This window comes from Bufo gargarizans, chromosome 7, assembly GCF_014858855.1.
Source record: "Bufo gargarizans isolate SCDJY-AF-19 chromosome 7, ASM1485885v1, whole genome shotgun sequence".
Taxonomy (NCBI): domain Eukaryota; kingdom Metazoa; phylum Chordata; class Amphibia; order Anura; family Bufonidae; genus Bufo; species Bufo gargarizans.
This window is the reverse complement of record NC_058086.1, coordinates 115,493,783-115,517,467: the sequence shown is the minus strand read 5'-3', so window position 1 is coordinate 115,517,467 and position 23,685 is coordinate 115,493,783. Positions and strand designations below refer to the sequence as shown.

General features: G+C 42.7%; 1 protein-coding gene across 1 annotated transcript in view; it reads left to right on the top strand.

Moving 5' to 3' along the window:
• Positions 1-23,304, top strand: part of COLGALT2 (collagen beta(1-O)galactosyltransferase 2) — a 158,776-nt gene extending 135,472 nt beyond the window's left edge. The window contains exons 8-12 of the mRNA XM_044301742.1: positions 1,256-1,362; positions 8,592-8,724; positions 9,159-9,286; positions 15,153-15,359; positions 21,743-23,304. Of these exons, the coding sequence (XP_044157677.1) occupies positions 1,256-1,362; positions 8,592-8,724; positions 9,159-9,286; positions 15,153-15,359; positions 21,743-22,016 (849 nt within the window). The 3' untranslated portion in view covers positions 22,017-23,304. The remainder of the gene's footprint in view (positions 1-1,255; positions 1,363-8,591; positions 8,725-9,158; positions 9,287-15,152; positions 15,360-21,742) is intronic.
• Positions 23,305-23,685: the final 381 nt, after the last annotated feature.

Genomic DNA, 23,685 nt, shown 5'->3' with positions numbered 1-23,685 from the left:
GTGCCCGCATGGAATCCGGACCCATTCATTTCAATGGGGCTGTGTACATGAGCGTTGGTTTTCACGCATCACTTGTGTGTTGCGTGAAAATCGCAGCATGTTCTATATTCAGCGTTTTTCACAGATGGTTGCTAAGAGATGTTGTTTGGATACCTCAGTTTTTTATCACGTGAGCGTAAAACGCATTCAATCGCATTGCACCCACGCCATGAAAACTAAACGCGATCACAAACAAAACTGAATGAACTTGTCTGCGAAATCACACATTTTTCACTGAACGCATTCGCAATGCATCCGGACCTAATCCGCTCATGCTCGTCTGCCAGGCGCCTTAGTCTGCCAGCGAAAGACGTTTCAATGCTTCCACACCTGAAACTTTCACGCTCCAGGATACAGTTGGTTTTTCGGTAGCCTTGAGTTTACTAGCATACTACTTACCTTCTTTAAAATGCAGTCTTTACTTATAAGCAGTGTTGAGCGAATCGAACCCCACAAAGTATTTGAAAATTCGATTTGGTTGCTTCGGGCCGAATTTAACCAAAAAAATGTGGTTCATGATGAATTACTTTGTCACAAAGCGCATTTCTTTGTAAGCAGTGAGTGCAATGACAGGGAGCGGCGTCATTGTGCCCCTCAGGTGCCACGTTTATTCATGATCTTGGCATCTGATATACATAACACGGTGTAAATAAAAAAAATCATACTTACCTGCTCCATTTGCTTGCGATGGGCCAGCCGCCGCCATCTTGCTTAAAGATCTCGGCTGAAATCCTGTGCACGGTGATGTACGATCGTTTAATCTCAGGCCGTGCGAGATTTTGCACCAGCTCTTCAAGCAAGATCGCAGTGGTGAGCCTGTCACGAGCAAATGGAGCAGGTAAGTATGATTTTTATTTTTTTATTTTACACAGTGTTATGTACATATCAGATGCTGCCATCATGTATGAACATGCCACCTGTGGATGGCGCAACCGCCGCTCTCTATCATTGCACCCACTACTTACAAAGAAATGCGCTTGTAAATCAAATTTTTCAAATACTTCACTCGTCTCTAGTCGTAAAAAAGGACGGCATGGGAGTCTTGAAATTCTACAGCTGAGAAGTTAGGAATTGTATGTATCTATGCTGATGCTGTGGTTGGTGTGATGCATTTATAAAAAGTCACCCAAAACTTTGTGAATCTTCTGTAGACTACACATTTCAATATACAAGCAAAACATGTACCATTTAATACTTAGTAATCGTTTTCCATCAGGTTTTCCTGATCAATTTGAAGCGTCGCCTAGATCGGCGTGTCCGGATGCTACGTAGTCTATATGAACTGCAAATCCAGGTGAAGATATTTGATGCAGTGGATGGCAAGTAAGTCTACAATGCCAAACTAATGCTGTGCTTTCATTTTTCTATCATTTTTCTATCTTTCTAGAAATGTTTCTATGTGTTGAATAATACACGTTTCTAGATAAAGAAGAAAAGAGTATGGTTATGACAGGTGGTTGTCTAATGTTTGGATATCACACTGTATATGCCATTATCTGCATATCTCCCGCAACACAAAATTCTAAAGCAAATATTGCTAATATCGGATGCATAAGATTAGAATCCCTGGTTATCCGCATTATTGTCACTCTATAGTACAAGTCGAAGACCTTGAGTGACAGCAAAGCGGAAAACATTTTTAATTATTTCATCACTTGTTTCGACTTCATGTCTTTTATACAAAAATGCTCTTATTTGAAAAAGAAAATGTTTGTGATTTTAGAGTGAATGTTAGAACCCGTTTTGTTCATCACTTATACTATATAATAAAATCTGCTAAATGTATTGTTTGCTTAGATAACTATGGGAGTTTAGGCAGTCCATGTGCAGATGTATGGTGCTCAATATGGCTCTTCTCTGTGGAATATTCTGTTAGGGGATATATGCTTCAGAAAAAGTCTCTGTAAGCCCCCTCGGTGCTATTGTCCCCAACATGCCCCCACAGGACTTTATCAAGCTCTGTCTTCAGAATTCCAGCTTCAAAAAGTTGCAAAATAGGGACTTTGTGACGTTTGGGCTTACTTACACATTTTTGTATTTTTACAGTGGGAGTGGATAGTGATGTCATTTAGGGGGAAATAGAACACTTCTACTCCAGGGATATTACATTTGGAAGATTAGAAGCACTGCATGTCCAGTGTTGACTCACGACCACCCGATGGACACGGGCAGGGAGAGGGTTGGCAGGTCTCTAGTTCTACTGACTGCCCGAGCAGACTTTCTTCTGCAGATTCCAGATCACAAACCTGTCAGCTGATCAACTTATAGAGAGGAAGAGGACATATATGAAGAACAAATGGAAAAGTTAAAAGCTGATTGGTTTATTAAATACTCGTAAAAGACATTTAAAAAGTGCTTCAATAAAGTGCCATAATGAATGCTGAGGGTTTCACCTCCTTCCAGCTTTATGTGGGGCAAGGTCAAGAAAAGTCTGTATACCCATTATATAGGAAAGGTTAACCCCATCAACACTAGCCATTTGCCTACACGGTGTAAGTACATCAAGTGTACAAATCCAAAATCCTTCCCATGTGTTCCTTAAATTGTGCCGACACGCTGTTGGAGATAAGCCCTTTTCGTATGTTGGTACAATGTTCCCTAATACGGGTCTTCATCTGTCCCATATAACATTTGCTATCGGATATTCCAAAACATAAATGCCATTTTTAAGACCAGAGGTCAAATCCCTCACCTTAAATTTCTTATCTGCATCCACCCCCTAAATAAAACAACAGGTGTAATTTTGTTTCAAGATCCAGCAGTTTTACAAGCTTTACAGTTACAGCCCCCAACGCATTTAATCCCCTCACCTTTTGTGTATCCACATATTTACTGTAGCTTTTAGTTAGCATATCCTTAATATTATCACCCCTCCCCCAAAAACTAGTTGTGGTTGAGCTGGCACCAAGTTCCCTACCACTAGGTCACTTTGAACCAGGTGCCAATTATTTTCAACAATTTGTTCTACCTTTAAAGCCTCTCTAGAATATTTGGAAATAAATATAGGGTTAACGTAAGGAGGATGGTGACCACTCAATTCACTAGGACCAGTACATGAAAGAGACTTCTACTTGTTCATAGTTGTATTTCCTTTCTAAAAATCTCTGTCACTGTCCTCCTGAAATATTTTAAATCCACGAGTTATAGTGACAACTATCTGCTGCAGTGTAACTATTGTGGGGATTCGCTCTGGTAGTTAGGATTAGCGGGTGCAGCACAGAGGCAAAGTACAAGTTCTTGGTTCAAAACATCAGTGTTTATTCACATGTGAAAGGAAAACAAAAACACAAGTTGCTCGGTGATCGTTTACACACCTTTTCTCCTGGGTGTTACTTCACACCCTGTTGGAAGTTCTGCTTTGTCAAGTCCACAGGCAGGCGTTAGGCGGCCTATTCACCCTCACAGGGGCCTGAGCCCTCCAGCCCAGCTCAAGCCGCAGATCCCAACACGGCCCTCAGATCACAGCACACAGACCTCCTGAGCTCCACTGTCAGGCAGAGGTAATCCTCCCCACTTGGCAGTGCTGGCTGGTTTTCATGCCTGGCAAAACCCTTCTTACACTATTTACATCTGTAGTGTGACAACCGTCCAGCTGTACCTTTCCAGAGGGAGCAAGGACATGCAGGGAACACCAGTATAGCGTCAGTACAGGAAGAGTCCAGAGTCCATAAAGCCTTTAACCACTTCACATCTGGGCAATTTGCCCCCTTCCTGACAGAGCCTAATTTTGCAAATCTGACATATCTCACTTTATGTGGTAATATCTTTGGAACGCTTTTACGTATCCAAGCCATTCACAGATTGTTTTCTCATGACACATTGTATTCATGATAGTCATAAATTTGAGTCTATATATGTCACCTTTATTTAATGAAAAAATCCTAAATTTACCAAAAATTTTGGAAAATTGCGAATTTTTAAAATTTCTATTTCTCTGCTTTTAAAACAGAAAGTGATACCTCATAAAATATGTATTACCTAACATTCCCCATATGTCTGCTATATGTTGGCATCATTTTGGAAATGTCATTTTATTTTTTTAGGACGTTAAAAGGCTTAGAAGTTTTGAAGCAATTCTTAAAATTTTTACGAAAATTGCCAAAACTCACTTTTTAAGGACCAGTTCAGGTCTGAATTCACTTTGTGGGGCTTACATAGTGGATACCCCCATAAATGACCTCATTGTAGAAACTACACCCCTCGAGTTACTTAAAACTGATTTTACAAACTTTGTTAACCCTTTAGGCGTTCCACAAGAATTAAAGAAAAATGGAGATCAAATTTTTAAATTTCACTTTTTGGGCAGATTTTCCATTTTAATCCAATTTTTTCCTTAACACATCGAGGGTTAACAGCCAAACAAAACTCATCATTTATTACCCAGATTCTGCGGTTTACAAAAACACCCCACATGTGGACATAAACTGCTGTATGGGCACACGCAGGGCGCAGAAGAAAAGGAGCGCCACATGGTTTTTAGATGCCACGTCCCATTTGAAGCCCCCCTGATGCACCCTTACAGTAGAAACTCTAAAAAAAGTGACCCATTTTGGAAACTAGGGGATAAGGTGCCAATTTTATTGGTAATATTTTTGGGTACATATGTTTTTTTGATCATTCATTATAACACTTTATAGAGCAGGGTGACGAAAAAATTGGTTGTTTTAGCATAGTTTTTATTTATTTATTTTTACAGTGTTCACCTGAGGGGTTTGGTCAAGGGACATTTTTATAGACCGTTTATTTAGCAGACCGTTACGGACCTGGCGATACCTAATATGTATACTTTTTCTTATTTATTTAAGTTTTACACAATAATAGCATTTTTGAAAAAAAAAATTTAGTTTTAATGTGTCCATGTTCTGAGAGCAATAGTTTTTAAATTTTTTTTGTAGGGGCTCATTTCTTGCGGGATGAGGTGACGGTTTTATTGGTACCATTTTGTGGGACATATGCCTTTTTGATCACTTGGTGTTGCACTTTTTGTGATGTAAGGTGACAAAAATGGCAGTTTTTTTACGGTGTTCACCCGAGGGGTTAGGGCATGTGATATTTTTATAGAGCTGGTTGTTACGGACGCGGCGATACCTAATATGTATACGGTACTTTTTTATTTTTATTTTACTTTAACACAATAATAGCATTTTTTGAAACAAAAAAATGATGTTTTTGTGTCTCCATGTTCTGAGAGCTATAGTTTTTTGTTTGTTTTTTGAGCGATTTTCTTATGTAGGGGCTCATTTTTTGCAGAATGAGGTGACTGTTTTATTGGTACCATATCGTGGGACATACACCTTTTTGATCACTTGGTGTTGCACTTTTTGTGGTGTAAGGTAACAAAAATTGCCTTTTTTGGCAGTTTTTATTTTTAATTTTTTATGCTGTTTGTTTATCGGACTGGGTGGATCATGTGATATATTTAGAGTCACGGACGCGGCAATACCAAATATGTCTATTTTATTTTTATTTTTTCTATTTTTAACAATTTTTTTATTCCTTACTTGGGGATTAATTTTTTTTTACATGTGAAACCTTTTTTATTTTTTTATTTTAACACTTTATTTTTTATTTTTTTATTTGACACTTTGCATCCCCCTAACGCTGGGTTCACACCTGAGCGTTTTACAGCGCGTTCCTACGCGCTGTAAAACGCACAACAGGCAAGAACCAATGATTCCCTATGGGAATGGTTCTCACCTGGGCGTTTTACAGCGCGTACGATCGCGCTGTAAAACGCCCGACGCTCAAACAAGTGCTTGAGCTTTTTTTTGGGCGTTTGTCGCGCGTTCCCGCACATAGATATTCGGGAACGCGCGACAATGTGTGCACCCCTGTCTCTGTATGCGCGATTGTAAACGCCCGTACAATCGCGCATACAGAGCGCTCGTTTCCGAACGCTCAGGTCTGAACCCAGCGTTAAGGTCATACAAGACCTCTGGGGGATACTTAACTATACTGTGCTGTACAGCCTCAGTGCAGGGCTGATCGAGGTCTGTAGAAGACCTCACAGCTTCTGCACTCACCCGGCTCCGGCGGTCACATGACCGCCGGGCCGGAACAGGAAGCGCATCTACAGTGATCTAGAAGGCAGGGACACCTGGGAACTGTCCCTGCCTTCTCTAAGGGTTGCCCTGCTGTCACTGACAGCAGGCAACCTGATCAGCAGCTGCACGATTAGCGTGCAGCTGCGATCTCTGAATGGACGTTTTAAAACGTCCATTCAGAGATAGAGAACTATTTCCCGGATGTTTATAATCTATGGGCGGACGTGAAGTGGTTAATGAAAACAAAAATGTAGCCTTTAATAAAAAATAGAATAGAATTCAAGACATGAACAGAAGCTACCACTATTTATGTTTAAAATAACTATGAGTGGATAACTTATTCCCTTCCTTGAAGATTTCCAAATCTAGAAATGTAATACTTTCCCTCCCCACTTCAAAGGGAAATTTCACATTATATTTATTGCCATTAATACATTAAAATTTTGTCTAAATATGGATTATTTTACAGCATTTTTTCTCCCAGTTTTTGGCCCCGTAGCCATCCCTGTATACTGGAAATAGTTATTTTCATCAAACCAAAAATAGTTCCTAGAAAGGCAAAACTAAATGCTATAAAAAAATATATGGAGCCCTTTTTTTCTGTACATAGCTGAGATGCTCTATTAGCAGCTTCTGGATTTTCTTGATTTCTCTTCCATCAGTTGGGGAGCTGACCTTATAAACACTCAATAGAGCTCAGTTCTTATCTTACTGATAAGAATGTGGATAAAATAAGTGTTTATGACTTCATAGTAATTTAGAAATAGGATGACCGGCACAAAGAGAAAGTGAAAGTACCAGTCACACAGAAGAACAGTTAAAGGGTTGTCTCACTTCAGCAAATAGCATTTGTCATGTAGAGAAAGTTAATACAAGGCACTTACTAATATATTGTTATTATCCATATTGCTTCCTTTGCTGGCTGGATTAATTTTTATACACTGCTCGTTTCCATGGTTACAGACCACCCTGCAATCCATCAGTGGTGGTCGTGCTTGCACAATATAGGAAGAGGCACTAGCCTATGTGCGCTGTGATGGTCCTGGCCACCAGAGAGGCTGACGCTTTTTCCTATAGTGTGCAATAATAATAATCTAAATATATCTGATGTCTGTGAATAAAGTGACATCTTGAAAATAATCTCCCCTGTCACCCTGTCGGATCCGTCCTTCCGCTGTTTCACCGTGCCGCCGCTCCGTCCCCATTGACTATAATGGGGACGGGGCGGTGCTCCGACGCAGTACGGCAGTGCACGGCGAAAGGCCGCCGGACTAAAAGTCCTGCATGTCCGACTTTTTAGTCCGGCGACCTCTGACCGCGAACTGCCATACTGCGCCGGAGCACCGCTCCCGTCCCCATTATAGTCAATGGGGACGGAGCGGCGGTCCGGTGGCACGGCGAAACAGCGGAAGGACGGATCCGACGGGGTGAACAGCCTGCCGGATCCGTCCTGCCGCGAGTGTGAAAGTACCCTTGTCTTTTGCTTGTGGAAACAAATGAGATAAAATGGAGAGTGACCAGGGGTGAATCCAAATTCCTTCCACCATGTTCAGCATTTATAGAGCTTGTGCTCTCTCAATTATAAAAGAGGTGAGGGGCCGTAATGATTCAATGATGCCGTCACTGCAGACTAAGGCTACTTTCACACTCGTGTTTTGTGCGGATCCGTCATGGACGGATCCGTTCAGATAATACAGCCGTCTGCATCCGTTCAGAACGGATCCGTTTGTATTATCTGTAACACAGCCAAGATGGATCCGTCTTGAACACCATTGAAAGTCAATAGAGGACGGATCCCTTTTCTATTGTGCCAGATTGTGTCAGTGAAAACGGATCCGTCCCCATTGACTTACATTGTGTGCCAGTTTCATCAAACGGACACCAAAACGCTGCAAGCAGCGTTTTGGTGTCAGTCTCCAAAGCGGAATGGAGACTGAACTGATGCCTTCAGAGGGGATTCTTTTCCTTTCAGAATTCATTAGAATTCAAACTGATCCGTTTTGGACAGCTTGTGAGAGCCCTGAACGGATCTCACAAACGGAAAGCCAAAACGCCAGTGTGAAAGTAGCCTTAACTGTGCAGCTCCTGTAAAGGCAGTGCTTGTAGTAGACTGAATTACTGCTGTTTCTTAAAATGCTTAAAATTGAAAAAAAAAAAAAATATATATTATTTGAAGCATAGTGAAGATTGTTATGCCTGCCTGACTATCTCCAGTGTCTGGCCTCTCCTAATCACCAAATAACAGAGCTCTGTCCCCATCCAAACATGAGTACGTGCATGAAGCACATTCCCGGGCCCTTGTAGCTACAGCACTGAACAATCAATGGCGAAGGGCGAAGAAGCGACACTTGTGGTTCTGGAAATACGTATTTCTGTCCTGTATATGCGAGTTTCTGTCAGCAGCTCTAGCAGCGCAATGCTGTGACATTACGGTATATGGCCGTGGGTATACTGTAACAGCAAATAATGATTTTCTCATGTAATCATCTTCTGTCCATTTTCTTTCAGGGCCCTTAATACAAGTCAGCTTAAGACTCTAAATATCGATGTCTTACCTGGATACCACGACCCCTACTCCGAGAGAACACTGACCAGGGGTGAAATCGGATGCTTCCTCAGTCATTATTACGTATGGAAAGAGGTAAGTGCTGAGAAATGGCACAGAAACACTGAGATCATTTTAAGCAAATAAATTAGGCCTCATGTACATGACCATACTTTACATTGTATATAGGTCATTTTATTTTAATTTGTAATATGGAGACAATGTTGGTCATTTTGGCCAACACACACAACCATATAAAAATGAAAACACAGAGAACACAGTAACAACATGGAAGTGAAATACTATGCTGATGTACGTATCCAGCCGCATGCAGATAAAGCCACTCACATTTCAGGTCCCATTCAGTTCTATATCTTAGTTTATATTTTATATTTATATGATCTTTCCTTCAGTTCTTTAGCATTTATCATATCCAGTAACTGCAAATCAGAGTGTGAAAAATCGAACGAGTTCCCAATACTCCTGTTCTACCATCTCTGGTGACGCTCTCCCCGACCCTATTGTTCTAGGTGGTTGATCGAGGCCTTGAGAAAGCCCTGGTGATAGAAGATGATGTACGATTTGAACATCAGTTTAAGAGAAAACTCATAAAACTCATGAATGACATTGAAACAGCTGCTCTGGACTGGGATTTAGTGTAAGTAGCTGCATTTTACAGGATTGTGATCCCCATGTATGGGAAGAATGAGGAATTCAAAGACAAGGTTAAAGGGCTTCTGTCACCCCACTAAACCGTTTTTTGTTTTTGTTTACTTATAATCCCTATACAGAGATTTATGCCTACATAATCTAATTAATCATTTTGGTCCAGTAGATTGTGTTAAAAATGTGCTTTTAAAATATGCAAATTACCTTGTTACCAGCAAGTAGGGCGGCTACTTGCTGGTAGCAGCCGCATCCTCCGATCCTAAAGACGCCCCCTCCGCATGTTTATTGACAGGGCCAGGGAACGGGATCATCCTCTGCTGGCCCTGTCTGCTATCAAGATCTTGCGTCTGCACCGTAACGGTATTCAGTCGGCACATGCGCACTGAGAGGCGGCCGCTCGCTCGGCCGCCCACTCCATCCTCAATGCGCCTGTGCCGATGACGTCACATCTACACCCGGCGCAGGTGCATTGAGGATGGAGCGGCCGAGCGAGCGTCCGTCTCTCAGTGCGCCTGCGCCGATCGAAGACAGGTACGGCGCAGGCGCGAGATTTTGAATGCAAACAGGGCCAGCAGAGAACGATCCCGTTCCCTAGTCCTGTCAATCAACATGAGGAGGGGGCGTCTTTAGGATCGGAGGATGCGGCTGCTACCCGCAAGTAGCCGCCCTACTTGCTGGTAGCAAGGTAATTTGCATATTTTAAAAGCACGTTTTTAGCACAATCTACTGGACCAAAATGATTAATTAGATCATGTAGGCATAAATCGCAGTATAGGGATTATAAGTAAACAAAAAAAAAAAAAAACGGCTTAGTGGGGTGACAGAAGCCCTTTAAAATAATGCATCGAGCACATAATTTTTAGCTTGAAAACTAACAGGTGGCGTTTCTTTTCATTATGCACTAAATAAGAAAAAATCCTATCAAATATGTTGTTAAAAATTACTGAAGTCACCTCAATCAAATAATCATTACATCTATTAAATTACAACCAATTATTAATTAGAATAAACAAAATAATATATTGTATTGTTCTCAGAAAAATGACAGCTTTAGTTCTGCTTCATACAGTAATTGGGAACTGACTGTGTGTTTAATGGCCTGAACTAGTAGTGTCATTGGTATCCTCGATGGTCCTAGTCTAAATCATTAGACCCATGTTCAGTCTCTGGTTTGAAGACATATTACTTGTGTATTCAGTAAGTAGACTTACCGAGCTGGCTGCAGTGACAAGAGATACCATAATTATAGTTTCTTAGCCCAGATCAAAATGGCAACCTATTAATTGCCAGCCATATGGTCTGTAGCTGGTACCAGTATCTCTGACATCCATATGGGCCATTTTAACATATTGGTGGGCCCAGTGCAGAAATTTAATGAGGCATCCCCGTTTCGCCCTGATATTGCCCCCACAAAATAGTTATTCCCTTTAGTGTCCCCTGTACAACAGAATGCTATCTTACCCACATAAAGTAGTAATGCTCCCTTAGTGCCCCCACACGCTAACAATGATCTCTTAGTGTTTCAGTCACAATACTGTGTTTCCTTAGTGCCCCCACATAGTAATAATGCCCCCTTAGTCTCAGAAGACTGGATAGTGACTGCCTGCTGGAGAGTGAACACCATTGTAGTCCCATGTATCTCTATCCTCGGGATGCAGATATGGTTGAAATCAGGACCTGACGCAGCCCTCCCAGGACTGTGGAACAGCGACTGAATTCCGGGTCTGTCCAACCGGATCTAGGGTGGCATGAGTCATGTGACCTGGCTCTGTTGGACCAGGTGCAGTTGCACTGTTTGCCATGTGGTTAAAGCGCCCTGCGTGTTACTGACAATAGTATCTAAAGCTGCTGAGAACTGGAGAGCAGACATTGCATTATAGATATAAACCATGGACCAGGCATGACATTGTGTAGAAGTGAAGCATGTGATGTGTCCATCAGACTTTGGTTCTCAGTGACACATTCTTAATAACAGGTCAGGCTCAGCTCATGAAGTGTTGGCTGTATGTCCATCTTGATGACTATATATATGGACAATTGGAGCACCCAGCTTTAGAAAGATGCAGGATTTGTACCTACCGTATTATCGAGCAGCGTAGTTCATTCCTCTTTTTCATTGGAAATGTTTACTGTGGTTGTTGGCAATATGATTGTTATTAGATGTTGTTTGATCAACCAACTATCAAATGGAGAGTTAAAGGGACTGTCCAGGTGATAAATAGTACTTAGAAAAGCCACGGTATGGTTTAATTAACCCCCCCTTCCACTTCCACACTAATCCCCGGCCGCTCTCATTCTAGTGAGTCCCTGGACCAGTTCCAGTCTGTACAGAAAACGACTAAATCTAGCACTAGCATAGGATCAAGATAAAACTCCATACTTTATTCCATCAGGCAATAAAAAAGTCCATCATTGAAACCCTGGTACAGGGTCTGTAACTAGAGTTTCATAGACGTTATAGACGTTCTTTGCTCGATGGAACAAAGCATTAACATCTGCGCTATCTGGGTCCTATGCTAATGCTGGACTACTTCTTTTTCAGTTTCTGTTGACCCACATGTCTGGCAATCCGCACAGAGTTAGCTTTCTAGATCTTGGTGAGGTGAGCCTATTCCATTGAGTTAGTGTGCGCCAGTCAGTCTTTACTTCCTGGTACTCCTCAACACGCAGGAAGTGGCCGCTCAGCCATTCACTAAGGTGGATTTTCACTGGAAGCAGGGACTGGCTGAGCTGTTGAAATATGCCAGGGACTAGAGCCATTGGGAGGGCAGGGAAGCGGTTTTCACAGGAACTGTCCAAAATTAAAGGTAGCCAGTTTTACTTTACACCAGTTTGATTATTCTTCCCCAATGTCTAAAAATTACCTAGACAACCCCTTTAACTCCTTGGCGCCCTCATTATCATTTCCCTCTTGTACGAATTGGGAATTCTCAGTATATGTGTGTACATTGGCTGGAGTAGATGTCATCCATATTATACATCTTAAGTTGGGAAGGGGCAGCTGTGTTGGGGAGAAGATGGCTAGAAGAAGGTTGGAGGAGTGTTTAAACTAGAGACTGGGGAGGGTAATTACATTATAGGAGGGGAAGATAGTGAAGATAGAGACCTGAGCCAAGGTAATGGAACTGGGGGAGGAATGAAAGGAAGGAACAGTTCAGAAGAAAAGGTTTAGGGTAAAAAATATACATAAACCTCTCAAATGTATGTATGTATACTAATGTCAGAAGCCTGACTAATAAAACTGGGGAGCTGGAATTAGTGATGTGTGAGGAGGACTATGACATAGTGGGAATAACTGAGACATGGATGGATGTACACGGTTAATGTACAGGGTTACAGTCTGCTTAGAAAGGATCACCAAAACCGGAGAGGGAGAGGGGTTTGCCTTTATGTAAAGTCCTGTCTAAAGCCCACAGTCCGAGAAGATATAAGTGAGGGACATGAACATGTGGAGTCACTGTGGGTAGAGATACATGGAGCTAAAAACTATAATAAATTACTAATAGGAGTTTATTATAAACCACCTGATATACCAGAGTCCACAGAAAATCTACTGCTAAATGAGATAGACGAGGCGGCAAATCATAATGAGGTGGTTATTATGGGGGACTTCAACTACCCAGATATAGACTGGGAAACTCAAACTTGTATATCTCATAAAGGAAACAGGTTCATGGCAATAATCAAAGACAATTACCTCTCCCAACTGGTTCAGGACCCGACTAGAGGGACGGCCATACTGGACTTAGTATTAACCAATAGGCCTGACAGAACAACAGATGTGCAGGTTGGGAGAAACCCGGGAAATAGTGACCATAAAGTAATAACCTTCAAATTGTCATTCAAAAGTGTTTCTTCAGGGAGGAACAAAAATACCAAACTTCAAAAAAGCTAAATTTAGCCAACTAAGAGAGGCCATAGGCCTAACTAACTGGGACAAAGTCCTCAAAAATAAAAGTACAGCCACAAAATGGGATATTTTTAAAAGCATCCTAAAATCTAATTGTGAGAGGTACATACCGTATGGGAATAAAAGGTTAAGGAACAAGAGGAAACCAATGTGGATAAATAGAACTGTAAAGAAGACAATAAATGCATAGTAACATAGAACATAAGGCCGAAAAAAGACATTTGTCCATCCAGTTCGGACTGTCATCCTGCAAGTTGATCCAGAGGAAGGCAAAAAATAAACCTGTGAGGTAGAAGCCAATTTTTTCCACTTAAGGGAATAAAAAATACCTTCCTGACTCCAATCAGGCAATCAGAATAACTCCCTGGATCAACGTCCCCTCTCTAGTAGCTATAGCCTGTAATATTATTACACTCCAGAAATACATCCAGGCCCCTCTTGGACTCTTTTATTGTACTCACCATCACCACCTCCTCAGGCAGAGGATGAATAACCCTAATTTGGATAATCTTTCAGGGTACTGTAGTTGCCCCATTCCAGTTATTACTTTAGTTTCCCTCCTCTGGACCCTCTCCAGCTCTGCTATGTCTGCCTTGTTTACAGGAGCCTAGAACTGTACACAGTACTCCATGTGTGGTCTGACTAGCGATTTGTAAAGTGGTAGGACTATGTTCTTATCACGTGCATCTATGCCCCTTTTGATGCAACCCATTATCTTATTAGCAGCTGGAATTTGGGCCCCTTTGCGCACCTAGGCTGCAAAAAAGTGTCACACATGTGGTATCGCCGTACTCAGAAGAAGTAGGGCAATGTGTTTTGGGGTGTATTTTTGCATATACCCATGCTGGGTGAGATAAATATCTCTGTAAAAGACAACTTTTCCCATTTTTTTATACAAAGTTGTCATTTTACAGAGATATTTCTCTCACCCAGAATAGGTATATGTAAAAATACACCACAAAACATATTGCCCTACTTCTCCTGAGTATCGCCATATCGTCACACACTTTTTTGCAGCCTAGGTGCGCAAAGGGGCCCAAATTCCAATGAGTACCCTTTGGAGGGCATTTTTAGACATTTGGATTCCAAATTTCTATTCACCCTTTAGGGCCCCTAAAATGCCAGGGCAGTATAAATACCCCACATGTGACCCCATTTTGGAAAGAAGACACCCCAAGGTATTCCGTGAGGGGCATGGTGAGTTCATAGAAGTTTTTTTTTTGGGCACAAGTAAGTGGAAATTTTTTTTTTTTTTTTTTTTTTTATCACAAAGTCTCCCTTTTCCGCTAACTTGTGTCAAAAAGTTCAATCTTTCATGGACTCAATATGCCCCTCAGCGACATGTGTGACACTTTTTTGCAGCCTAGGTGCACAAAGGGGCCCAAATTCCAATGAGTACTTTTAGGATTTCACAGGGCGTTTTTTACGCATTTGGATTCCAAACTACTTCTCACGCTTTAGGGCCCCTAAAATACCAGGACAGTATAAATACCCCACAAGTGACCCCATTTTGGAATGAAGACACTCCAAGGTATTCCGTGAGGGGCATGGCGAGTTCCTAGAATATATATTTTTTTTTTTGCACAAGTTAGCGGAAATTTTTTATTTACTTTTTCTCTTACAAAGTCTCATATTCCACTAACTTGTGACACAAAATAAAATTTTACATGAACTCACCATGCCCCTCACGAAATACCTTGGGGTGTCTTCTTTCCAAAATGGGGTCACATGTGGGGTATTTATACTGCCCTGGCATTTTAGGGGCCCTAAAGCGTGAGAAGAAGTCTATATGCCTGGCACAGTAGGGTTGATACGGGTGACTGAGCCGCTTTAATATGCTGTATTGTGTATTTTGGGAGCTGCTTCTAAATTACCGCCTTCTTTTACTGTCATAATCCAATGGTAATTTCTAGTGCTAATCCAGGCTCTTATTCTGCCTTAATAGCTACATAGGAAGGAAAAGGATGCAAGTGCAACGTCCAGAAAAGGCTGTTCCAAATGTAATGAATTTGGTTGAAGCGGATTATTCATATTGGACGCTGGGTTATGCCATCTCACAGAAGGGAGCACAAAAATTAATTAATGCTGATCCCTTGGGCAAGATGTTACCAGTGGATGAATTTCTTCCAGTCATGTATAACAAGCATCCAGTGTAAGTATATTCACACACCGAAGGAACTACTATGTGAAATGTAGCAAAATACAGGTAAATTATGCTGAGACAGGCGCCACTGCGTAGAAATTCAGATTCCTTCACGAATTTCCTGTGAACTTCCAATACCACCTCCCAGAGACAGAGCCACTGCCAACTAAATCAAGTGCAAATCATTTTTCCATCACATTATACACGTTACGACCACCCTGCAATCCATCAGCGGTGGCCGTGCGAGTCCCAGCCAACAGAGAGTCCAGCACTTTTTACTTTATTGTGCAAGCATGGCCACCACTGCTGGATTGCACGGTGGTCGTAACCCCTGGAAACGAACAGTGTATAATGTGATGGGAAAATGAATCCAGCCAGCAAAGGAAGCAATATGCACAATGACAATACATTAGTAAGTGCCTTGTAATAACTTTATCTAGATGAAAAATGCCACTTGCTGAAGTGAGACAACCCCTCTGGCACAGCACAGGTGTACAGGCTATGTCATTGGCACGATCAGCCTGTAACACTATCACAGGGAACTAAAATACCCTTTTTTGAGTGTTCTTGTCCTGAATGCAGATGTGAAGGCTTCTTTCACACTGCCAGCAGGTGTTACGGCAGAGAACCAGAATGTCCACTGGCCCCATTTACTACAGGGAGTGCAGAATTATTAGGCAAATGAGTATTTTGACCACATCATCCTCTTTATGCATGTTGTCTTACTCCAAGCTGTATAGGCTCGAAAGCCTACTACCAATTAAGCATATTAGGTGATGTGCATCTCTGTAATGAGAAGGGGTGTGGTCTAATGACATCAACACCCTATATCAGGTGTGCATAATTATTAGGCAACTTCCTTTCCTTTGGCAAAATGGGTCAAAAGAAGGACTTGACAGGCTCAGAAAATTCAAAAATAGTGAGATATCTTGCAGAGGGATGCAGCACTCTTAAAATTGCAAAGCTTCTGAAGCGTGATCATCGAACAATCAAGCGTTTCATTCAAAATAGTCAACAGGGTCGCAAGAAGCGTGTGGAAAAACCAAGGCACAAAATAACTGCCCATGAACTGAGAAAAGTCAAGCGTGCAGCTGCCAAGATGCCACTTGCCACCAGTTTGGCCATATTTCAGAGCTGCAACATCACTGGAGTGCTCAAAAGCACAAGGTGTGCAATACTCAGAGACATGGCCAAGGTAAGAAAGGCTGAAAGACGACCACCACTGAACAAGACACACAAGCTGAAACGTCAAGACTGGGCCAAGAAATATCTCAAGACTGATTTTTCAAAGGTTTTATGGACTGATGAAATGAGAGTGAGTCTTGATGGGCCCGTGGCTGGATTGGTAAAGGGCAGAGAGCTCCAGTCCGACTCAGACGCCAGCAAGGTGGAGGTGGAGTACTGGTTTGGGCTGGTATCATCAAGGATGAGCTTGTGGGGCCTTTTCGGGTTGAGGATGGAGTCAAGCTCAACTCCCAGTCCTACTGCCAGTTTCTGGAAGACACCTTCTTCAAGCAGTGGTACAGGAAGAAGTCTGCATCCTTCAAGAAAAACATGATTTTCATGCAGGACAATGCTCCATCACACGCGTCCAAGTACTCCACAGCGTGGCTGGCAAGAAAGGGTATAAAAGAAGAAAATCTAATGACATGGCCTCCTTGTTCACCTGATCTGAACCCCATTGAGAACCTGTGGTCCATCATCAAATGTGAGATTTACAAGGAGGGAAAACAGTACACCTCTCTGAACAGTGTCTGGGAGGCTGTGGTTGCTGCTGCACGCAATGTTGATGGTGAACAGATCAAAACACTGACAGAATCCATGGATGGCAGGCTTTTGAGTGTCCTTGCAAAGAAAGGTGGCTATATTGGTCACTGATTTGTTTTTGTTTTGTTTTTGAATGTCAGAAATGTATATTTGTGAATGTTGAGATGTTATATTGGTTTCACTGGTAAAAATAAATAATTGAAATGGGTATATATTTGTTTTTTGTTAAGTTGCCTAATAATTATGCACAGTAATAGTCACCTGCACACACAGATATCCCCCTAAAATAGCTAAAACTAAAAACAAACTAAAAACTACTTCCAAAAATATTCAGCTTTGATATTAATTAGTTTTTTGGGTTCATTGAGAACATGGTTGTTGTTCAATAATAAAATTAATCCTCCAAAATACAACTTGCCTAATAATTCTGCACTCCCTGTATAATGGCGTCCGGCGGAGATCCAGCCTCTACCCGGCAAATATGCGGAGATTCGACCGGACAAATACTGCTGCACCCAGCCTTAGAGTTATATAGTTGTATATTTTCGGCATGTCTGTGCATACAGATGACTGCATCTGCTAGCTTTAGATCACTGCTAGCATTGCTGTGTATATGGAGGCAGAAGAGAAAGCACAAATCGTAGTAAAAAAAATGAGTATACTAAATTGTTAAATTAAAAAAATAAACAATGAAGCCCCATGCCCTAAAAAAGTGCTCACTTCTCCAAGCCCACATGCTATCATGTATGACATGAATGTATAGGCATTGATACATTACTGTCACCAAATTTTAGACCAGGCTTTCCATCAGAGATATAACTTTGAATATCCGAAAGTGGTATTCAGACATATGCTGCAATGGGTATATTCACTTCACTAAAGCAGAGTCCAAATGATTATCTTCATTTGTTTCTTTCACCATACATAATAGTGTGCTGTATAGCGCAGGGTGAACCCGCCTTATTCCAATGAAAGACCTACGTTTTCCCCATCAGTCTTCACTCAATAACCCATAATGAGAAAGTAATTAGAAATCTTTGCAAATCTATTAAATTGAAAAAACTAAAATATTCAGGTTTGAGGTTTATTAACATTTTGGATTGACTGAAAGCACTGTAGTTGTTCAATAATAAAATGAACCTTGCCTAATAATTGTGCACAAGATGTAGGTGTCATGTCGGAAGGAACCCAACACAATCTGTACAGCAGGGGCGTTGCTAGGTTTTGAGACATCCGGGGTACGAGCCCACGTGAAGCCACGCCCCACCCCATGAAGCCACGCCCTCATCGGCATTGGGGGCCTTCACAGTAGTTATTAACCCCTTTCAGCAGTCACCCCTTCAGTGAATGGGGGACTGCTGAAAGGGGTTAATAACTATAGTGAAGGCCCTAGCCATCTGGGAAACCCCACAGATCATTTTAACCTATGGTCAGCCTAATTTAAAATGAAGCAAACCCCCCAACTATAAACCAATCACAGAAGTTGAAACCCATCAACCCCCTTGTACTTGTTCCACTACTTGCAGGCTGCATGGACATGAGTTCAGAACTTCGGACCGAAGTGACTGAAGTTTTGAACTCATGCCCGTGCAACCTGCAAGTAGCGGAACAAGTACAAGGGGGGTTGGGGGATGATCTGTGGGATTGCCCAGACGGCTAGGAATAGCCTAATAAAAATATAAAAATCCCCTAAAGCACAAACACACATACGCCACACGTGTATGTATGTATATATTATATACACATACACACACACATATATATACACAAATGCACTCTGCATACATACATATAATGAAGGGAAAATAAATCATTTTTAAACGTACCCGTATTTTTCGCCCTATAAGACTCACCGGCCCATAAGACGCACCTAGGTTTTAGAGAGGGACAATAAGAAAAAAATATTTTTCATTACACCCGAGGTCAGACCCCAATGTTAATCAGACCTAAGCTGACAGCCCCAATAAGACCCACAATGTTAATAAGACCTCAGATCAGACCCCAATGTGAATGACCCCCAATCAGACCTCAGATAAGAGCCCCAGTTCCCCTCTTTCGCCCCCCCCCAGTGTCCCTCTTCAGACCCCAGTGGCTCATATCAGCCCCCAGTGCCTCTCTCTAGCCCCCAGTGCCTCTCTTCAGCCCCCCAGTGCCTCATATCAGCCCCAGTGCCCCTCTTCAGCCCCCAACAGCCTCTCTCCAGCCCCCAGTGCCTCTCTTGAGCCCCCCAGTGTCCCTTTTCAGCCCCCCAGTGCCTCATATCAGCCCTCAGTGCCCCATATCGGCCCCAGTGCCCCTCTTTAGCCCCCCAGTGCCTCATATCAGCCCCCAGTGCCCCTCTTCAGCCTACCAGCAGCCTCTCTCCAACCCCCAGTGCCTCATATCAGTCCCCCAGTGCCTCATATCAGTCCCCCAGTGCCTCTCTTCAGCCCCCCAGTGCCTCTCTTCAGCCCCCCAGTGTCCCTCTTCAGCACCCCAGTGCCGCATATCAGCCCCCCAGTGCCTCAAAACAGCCCCCAGCAGCCTCTCTTCAGCCCCCAGTGCCTCTCTTCAGCCCTCCAGTGCCTCACATCAGCCCCCAATGCCCCTCTTCAGCCCCCCAGTGCCTTATATCAGCCCCCAGTGCCCCTCTTCAACCCCTCAGCAGCCTCTCTTCAGCCCCCTAGTGCCTCACATCAGCCCCCCCAGTGAATCACATAAGTCCCCAATGCCCCTCTTCAGCCCCCCAGTGCCTCATATCAGCCCCCCAGTGCCTCATATCAGCCCCCCAGTGCCTCATATCAGCCCCCCAGTGCCTCATATCAGCCCCCCAGCAGCCTATTTTCATCCCCCAGTGCCCCTCTTCATCCCCCAGAGCCTCCATCAGCCCCTAAATAAAATAAAAAAAAATTACTGTTCCTGCTCCGGATGCTGCCACTCGGAAATCCTCTTGTATAGTCTGCTGTGTGGACGCACACAGTGTGAGGTCACAGCGCAGCCTTCATAGTGGAGCGCCGAGGGCCAGGAAGAAAAAGGTGAGTATAGCTCTTCCCGGTCAGCATAAACATTCAGGGCACTGGTCAAAACATTCGAGGCTCCAGACCTAATGACTCCCCTTCTGTACAGTGAAGCATGGGGGTGACAGCATGATGCTGTGGGGTGTTTTTCAGCAGCTGGGACAGGGAGACTGGTCAAGGTTGAGGGAAAGTTGTATGGAGCAAAATACTATTATGGGCAGTGGATGTGGATCCACTGTGCCAGTTAACCAGTAGGACTTTGGGTTAGTCCTGAGAGCATAATGTTGGTGGTCCCCTGGTATTCGCCCTTTAACCCTTATACAGGGATCGGGCCTTCACCCCATGGGAGTCACCAGGCCACCTCCTCTTGGAATAGTCCTGGTGTGGTTGGCTGCTGACCCTGAGGGATCAAGGGCACTGGTGCGTGGTGCCAAGGGATCAGGCAAAACACATAGAAAACAGGCAGAGGTCAAGGCTGGCAACTCCATGAAACACACCAAAGTTTGAAGCAGGCAGCATACTGTAGGTACAGGATCCAGAAAAAAGATAGGAACATAAACAGAAATTAGCTCTAACTAGCTAGAGGGACCTAATGCTAGATCTACAGAGACCTAATTGCATAGCCAAGGAAGTGGGCCATATAATAGCCATATAGGTGAGAAGATTAGTCAAGCAGCTGAGAACAGAATCAAAAATCAACTCCTGCAGTGCTGCAAAGAAAAGTTCCACTAATGAACACACAAGAGACCTTGCAGCCAGGCTGAGGTCTACAGCATGAGACACGAGTGTCTGAGAGCTGGCCAGAAACGAAGTGAATAATGCAGTGCCTGTGCCCGCCCTGGAAAGCAGAATAGCAGCAGGCGCGGAGCTCCTCCATAACCAGAGATATTCTTAATGAAAACCCGATCCAGAGTGCTCTGGACCTCAGACTGAGCCAAAGGTTTACCTTCCAACATGTCAATGACCCTGAGCACACAGCCAAGACAACACAGGGGTGGCTTAGGGACAACTGTGTGAACGTCCTTGCATGGCCCAGTCAGAGCCTTGACTTGAACCCAAATTAAAGATATCTGGAGAGACCTGAAAATGGTTCTCCACCAATGGTTCCCATCCAACCTGGTGGTGATTGAGATGATCTGCAGAGAAGAATGGCGACAGTAATCTCTGCCAAATGTGCCTCAACTAAGTACTGAGTAAAGGGTCTGAATACTTATGTCCATGCAATATTTTAGGTTCTCCTTTTCAATAAATTAGCAAAGATTTCTAACATTCTGTTTTCACTTTGTCATTATGAGGTATTGAGTGCAGAACAATGTGCAACAATGTGAACTTTTTTATTTTAGGCCACAACATAACAAAATATGAAAAAAGTGAAAGGGTGTGAAGACTTTCTGAACTGTACCTGCTTAGTAGAATGCAGGAGGAAATATCTCAGGGTAGTGCATGAGACAAGACATCCAGCCTGCCCGAGAGAGATGCTGCCTAGCATATTAGTTTGAGAAAACTGGGGTCTCAGGAGCAGTGAGAGAACGGATTTTGGAGGTTCAGAAAGATCTGGGACAAAAGTTAATTATCATGTAAATAGGTTTATTACATATGTTATATTCTTATCTTTTGTCTTGTCTTTAGAGAGAAATATATGGAGCATTATCACCCGCGTGATCTCAACGCCTTTTCTGCTGAGCCCCTGCTTGTCTACCCAACGCATTACACTGGCCAGCCTGGATATTTCAGTGACACAGAAACATCCACCATATGGGACAATGAGACGCTGGCAACTGATTGGGACAGACAGTACTCTGGAAAAACCAGACAGCAGGGTCAAATACACACGGCTGCTCAGAATACGGACGCATTGTCACCTCAGACTACACTTGACACATCATCTCGGGATGAACTATGATTACTACACAGTTGTGTATATAGCACATCTGTTCTGTATAGAAAAAATGTTTACTGTGAATATTTTGAAATAGAAAGTAATTTTATATGAATGAGCAGATGTACAGAACAGTGGCTATCCAAGTACCGAAGATGTCACAATGACTTTAGTTAGGCTGAGTTCACATGCAGGGGTTTGGGAAGAAGTGATGGGGTTGGGGACTACAGCACTAACACAGCGAAAAACGACAGCAAAAACATTTCACAGGTACCGCCGCGCACACATGGTGTATTTTGGTGCAGAAAAATCAGCTATAGATCCACGGCCAAATCTGCATGCGGATTTTGCTAAAGTTTTGACCGTGGACTTCATGAGGGTGTCACCGGGGAATCAGAAAAAGTGAAATCTGTGTTGAAAATCAGCAACATAAATTGATGGCATATTGTGTCAAATTATGTGTTATTTTTATTCTGTACATTTTCTGCAGTACGTAGTAATTGAAAAAAATAATAAATCCACGTTCCTGCAGCGTATACACCGCATGTGGCCGAACCTTTACTTACTCACTGACGTATTTCACATACATGCCACTCAGTGTCTACCTAAGGATTCAGGCTATGGCTACTGTTACCACCATTGCAAGCCTATGTTTAACCCCTTATAAGTACAACATTTTTCAGATCCTTATGCAATTATCATAATACACATTTTTCAATAGGATGAAAACAATTGGTAGCATTACTGCTGTCTTGTGTGAAAGGGGTTGTCTCACTTCTTCAAATGGCATTTATCATGTACAAGGCACTTACTAATGTATTGTGATTCTCCATACTGCCTCCTATGCGGGCTGGATTCATTCTTCTGTCACATTATCCTGTGAGTTTCCAGTGGTTACAGCCACTGCTGCAGCGCAGATACAAAGTGGCCGGGACGGGAGCTGCTGTGCATGCGTTCCTATGTGTACTCCCACTGTAGTAACTTTCCTACATGATAAATGCCATTTGCTGCAATGAGAGATCTGACTCCAGTGGAAACCTTTGCAGAATTCCTCTTTGTGTTTGTATGTATGTGCATTACAGCTTATAAGGTGTTCTGTGGGGTAAATTCTGAGCATATTATGATCCTAAGGAACATATTTAAAATCTATTTTGAATTGTATCCGTAATTATTCTATTAAGCCTGTGTGCACATTATTTAAGCGGGATATGTATTATGTTTTCCTTCAGGAGTCTGATGAAATATTCAGAAAATTATTTTTGGTTACTAAAATTATGTGAAATAATAATTGCTGTAAAAACGAGAACTGTTTCTTAAAATAAAACCGGTGGACCAATGTCGAATTCAGTGCTGAGAAGTAAAACGTGAAAGGCCTGCAGAGGCTTTGAAGACAGACACTCAAACTAGGGGGGATATTTATCAAAGACCTGTGTTGTAATCCAGTCTATGATGTGCCTAATGTATGAAACTGGTACAATTGAAGATAAATGTGCTGGGTCTGTTCAACCCACGCCCTTCCAACTCTTGTCACGCCCCATTTTCTGGAAAGTGACAAAGGTGTTTTTTTTCCCCCTCAGAAAACTGGCGCAGGAAGATGATAAAGCGCCCCTAAATCATTTCAGTGCGGTGTAGACTGTGTTGCCTTTTTTCTTGTAGTCGTATCATAGTCTGTCCACTACTTTTTTATTCTATA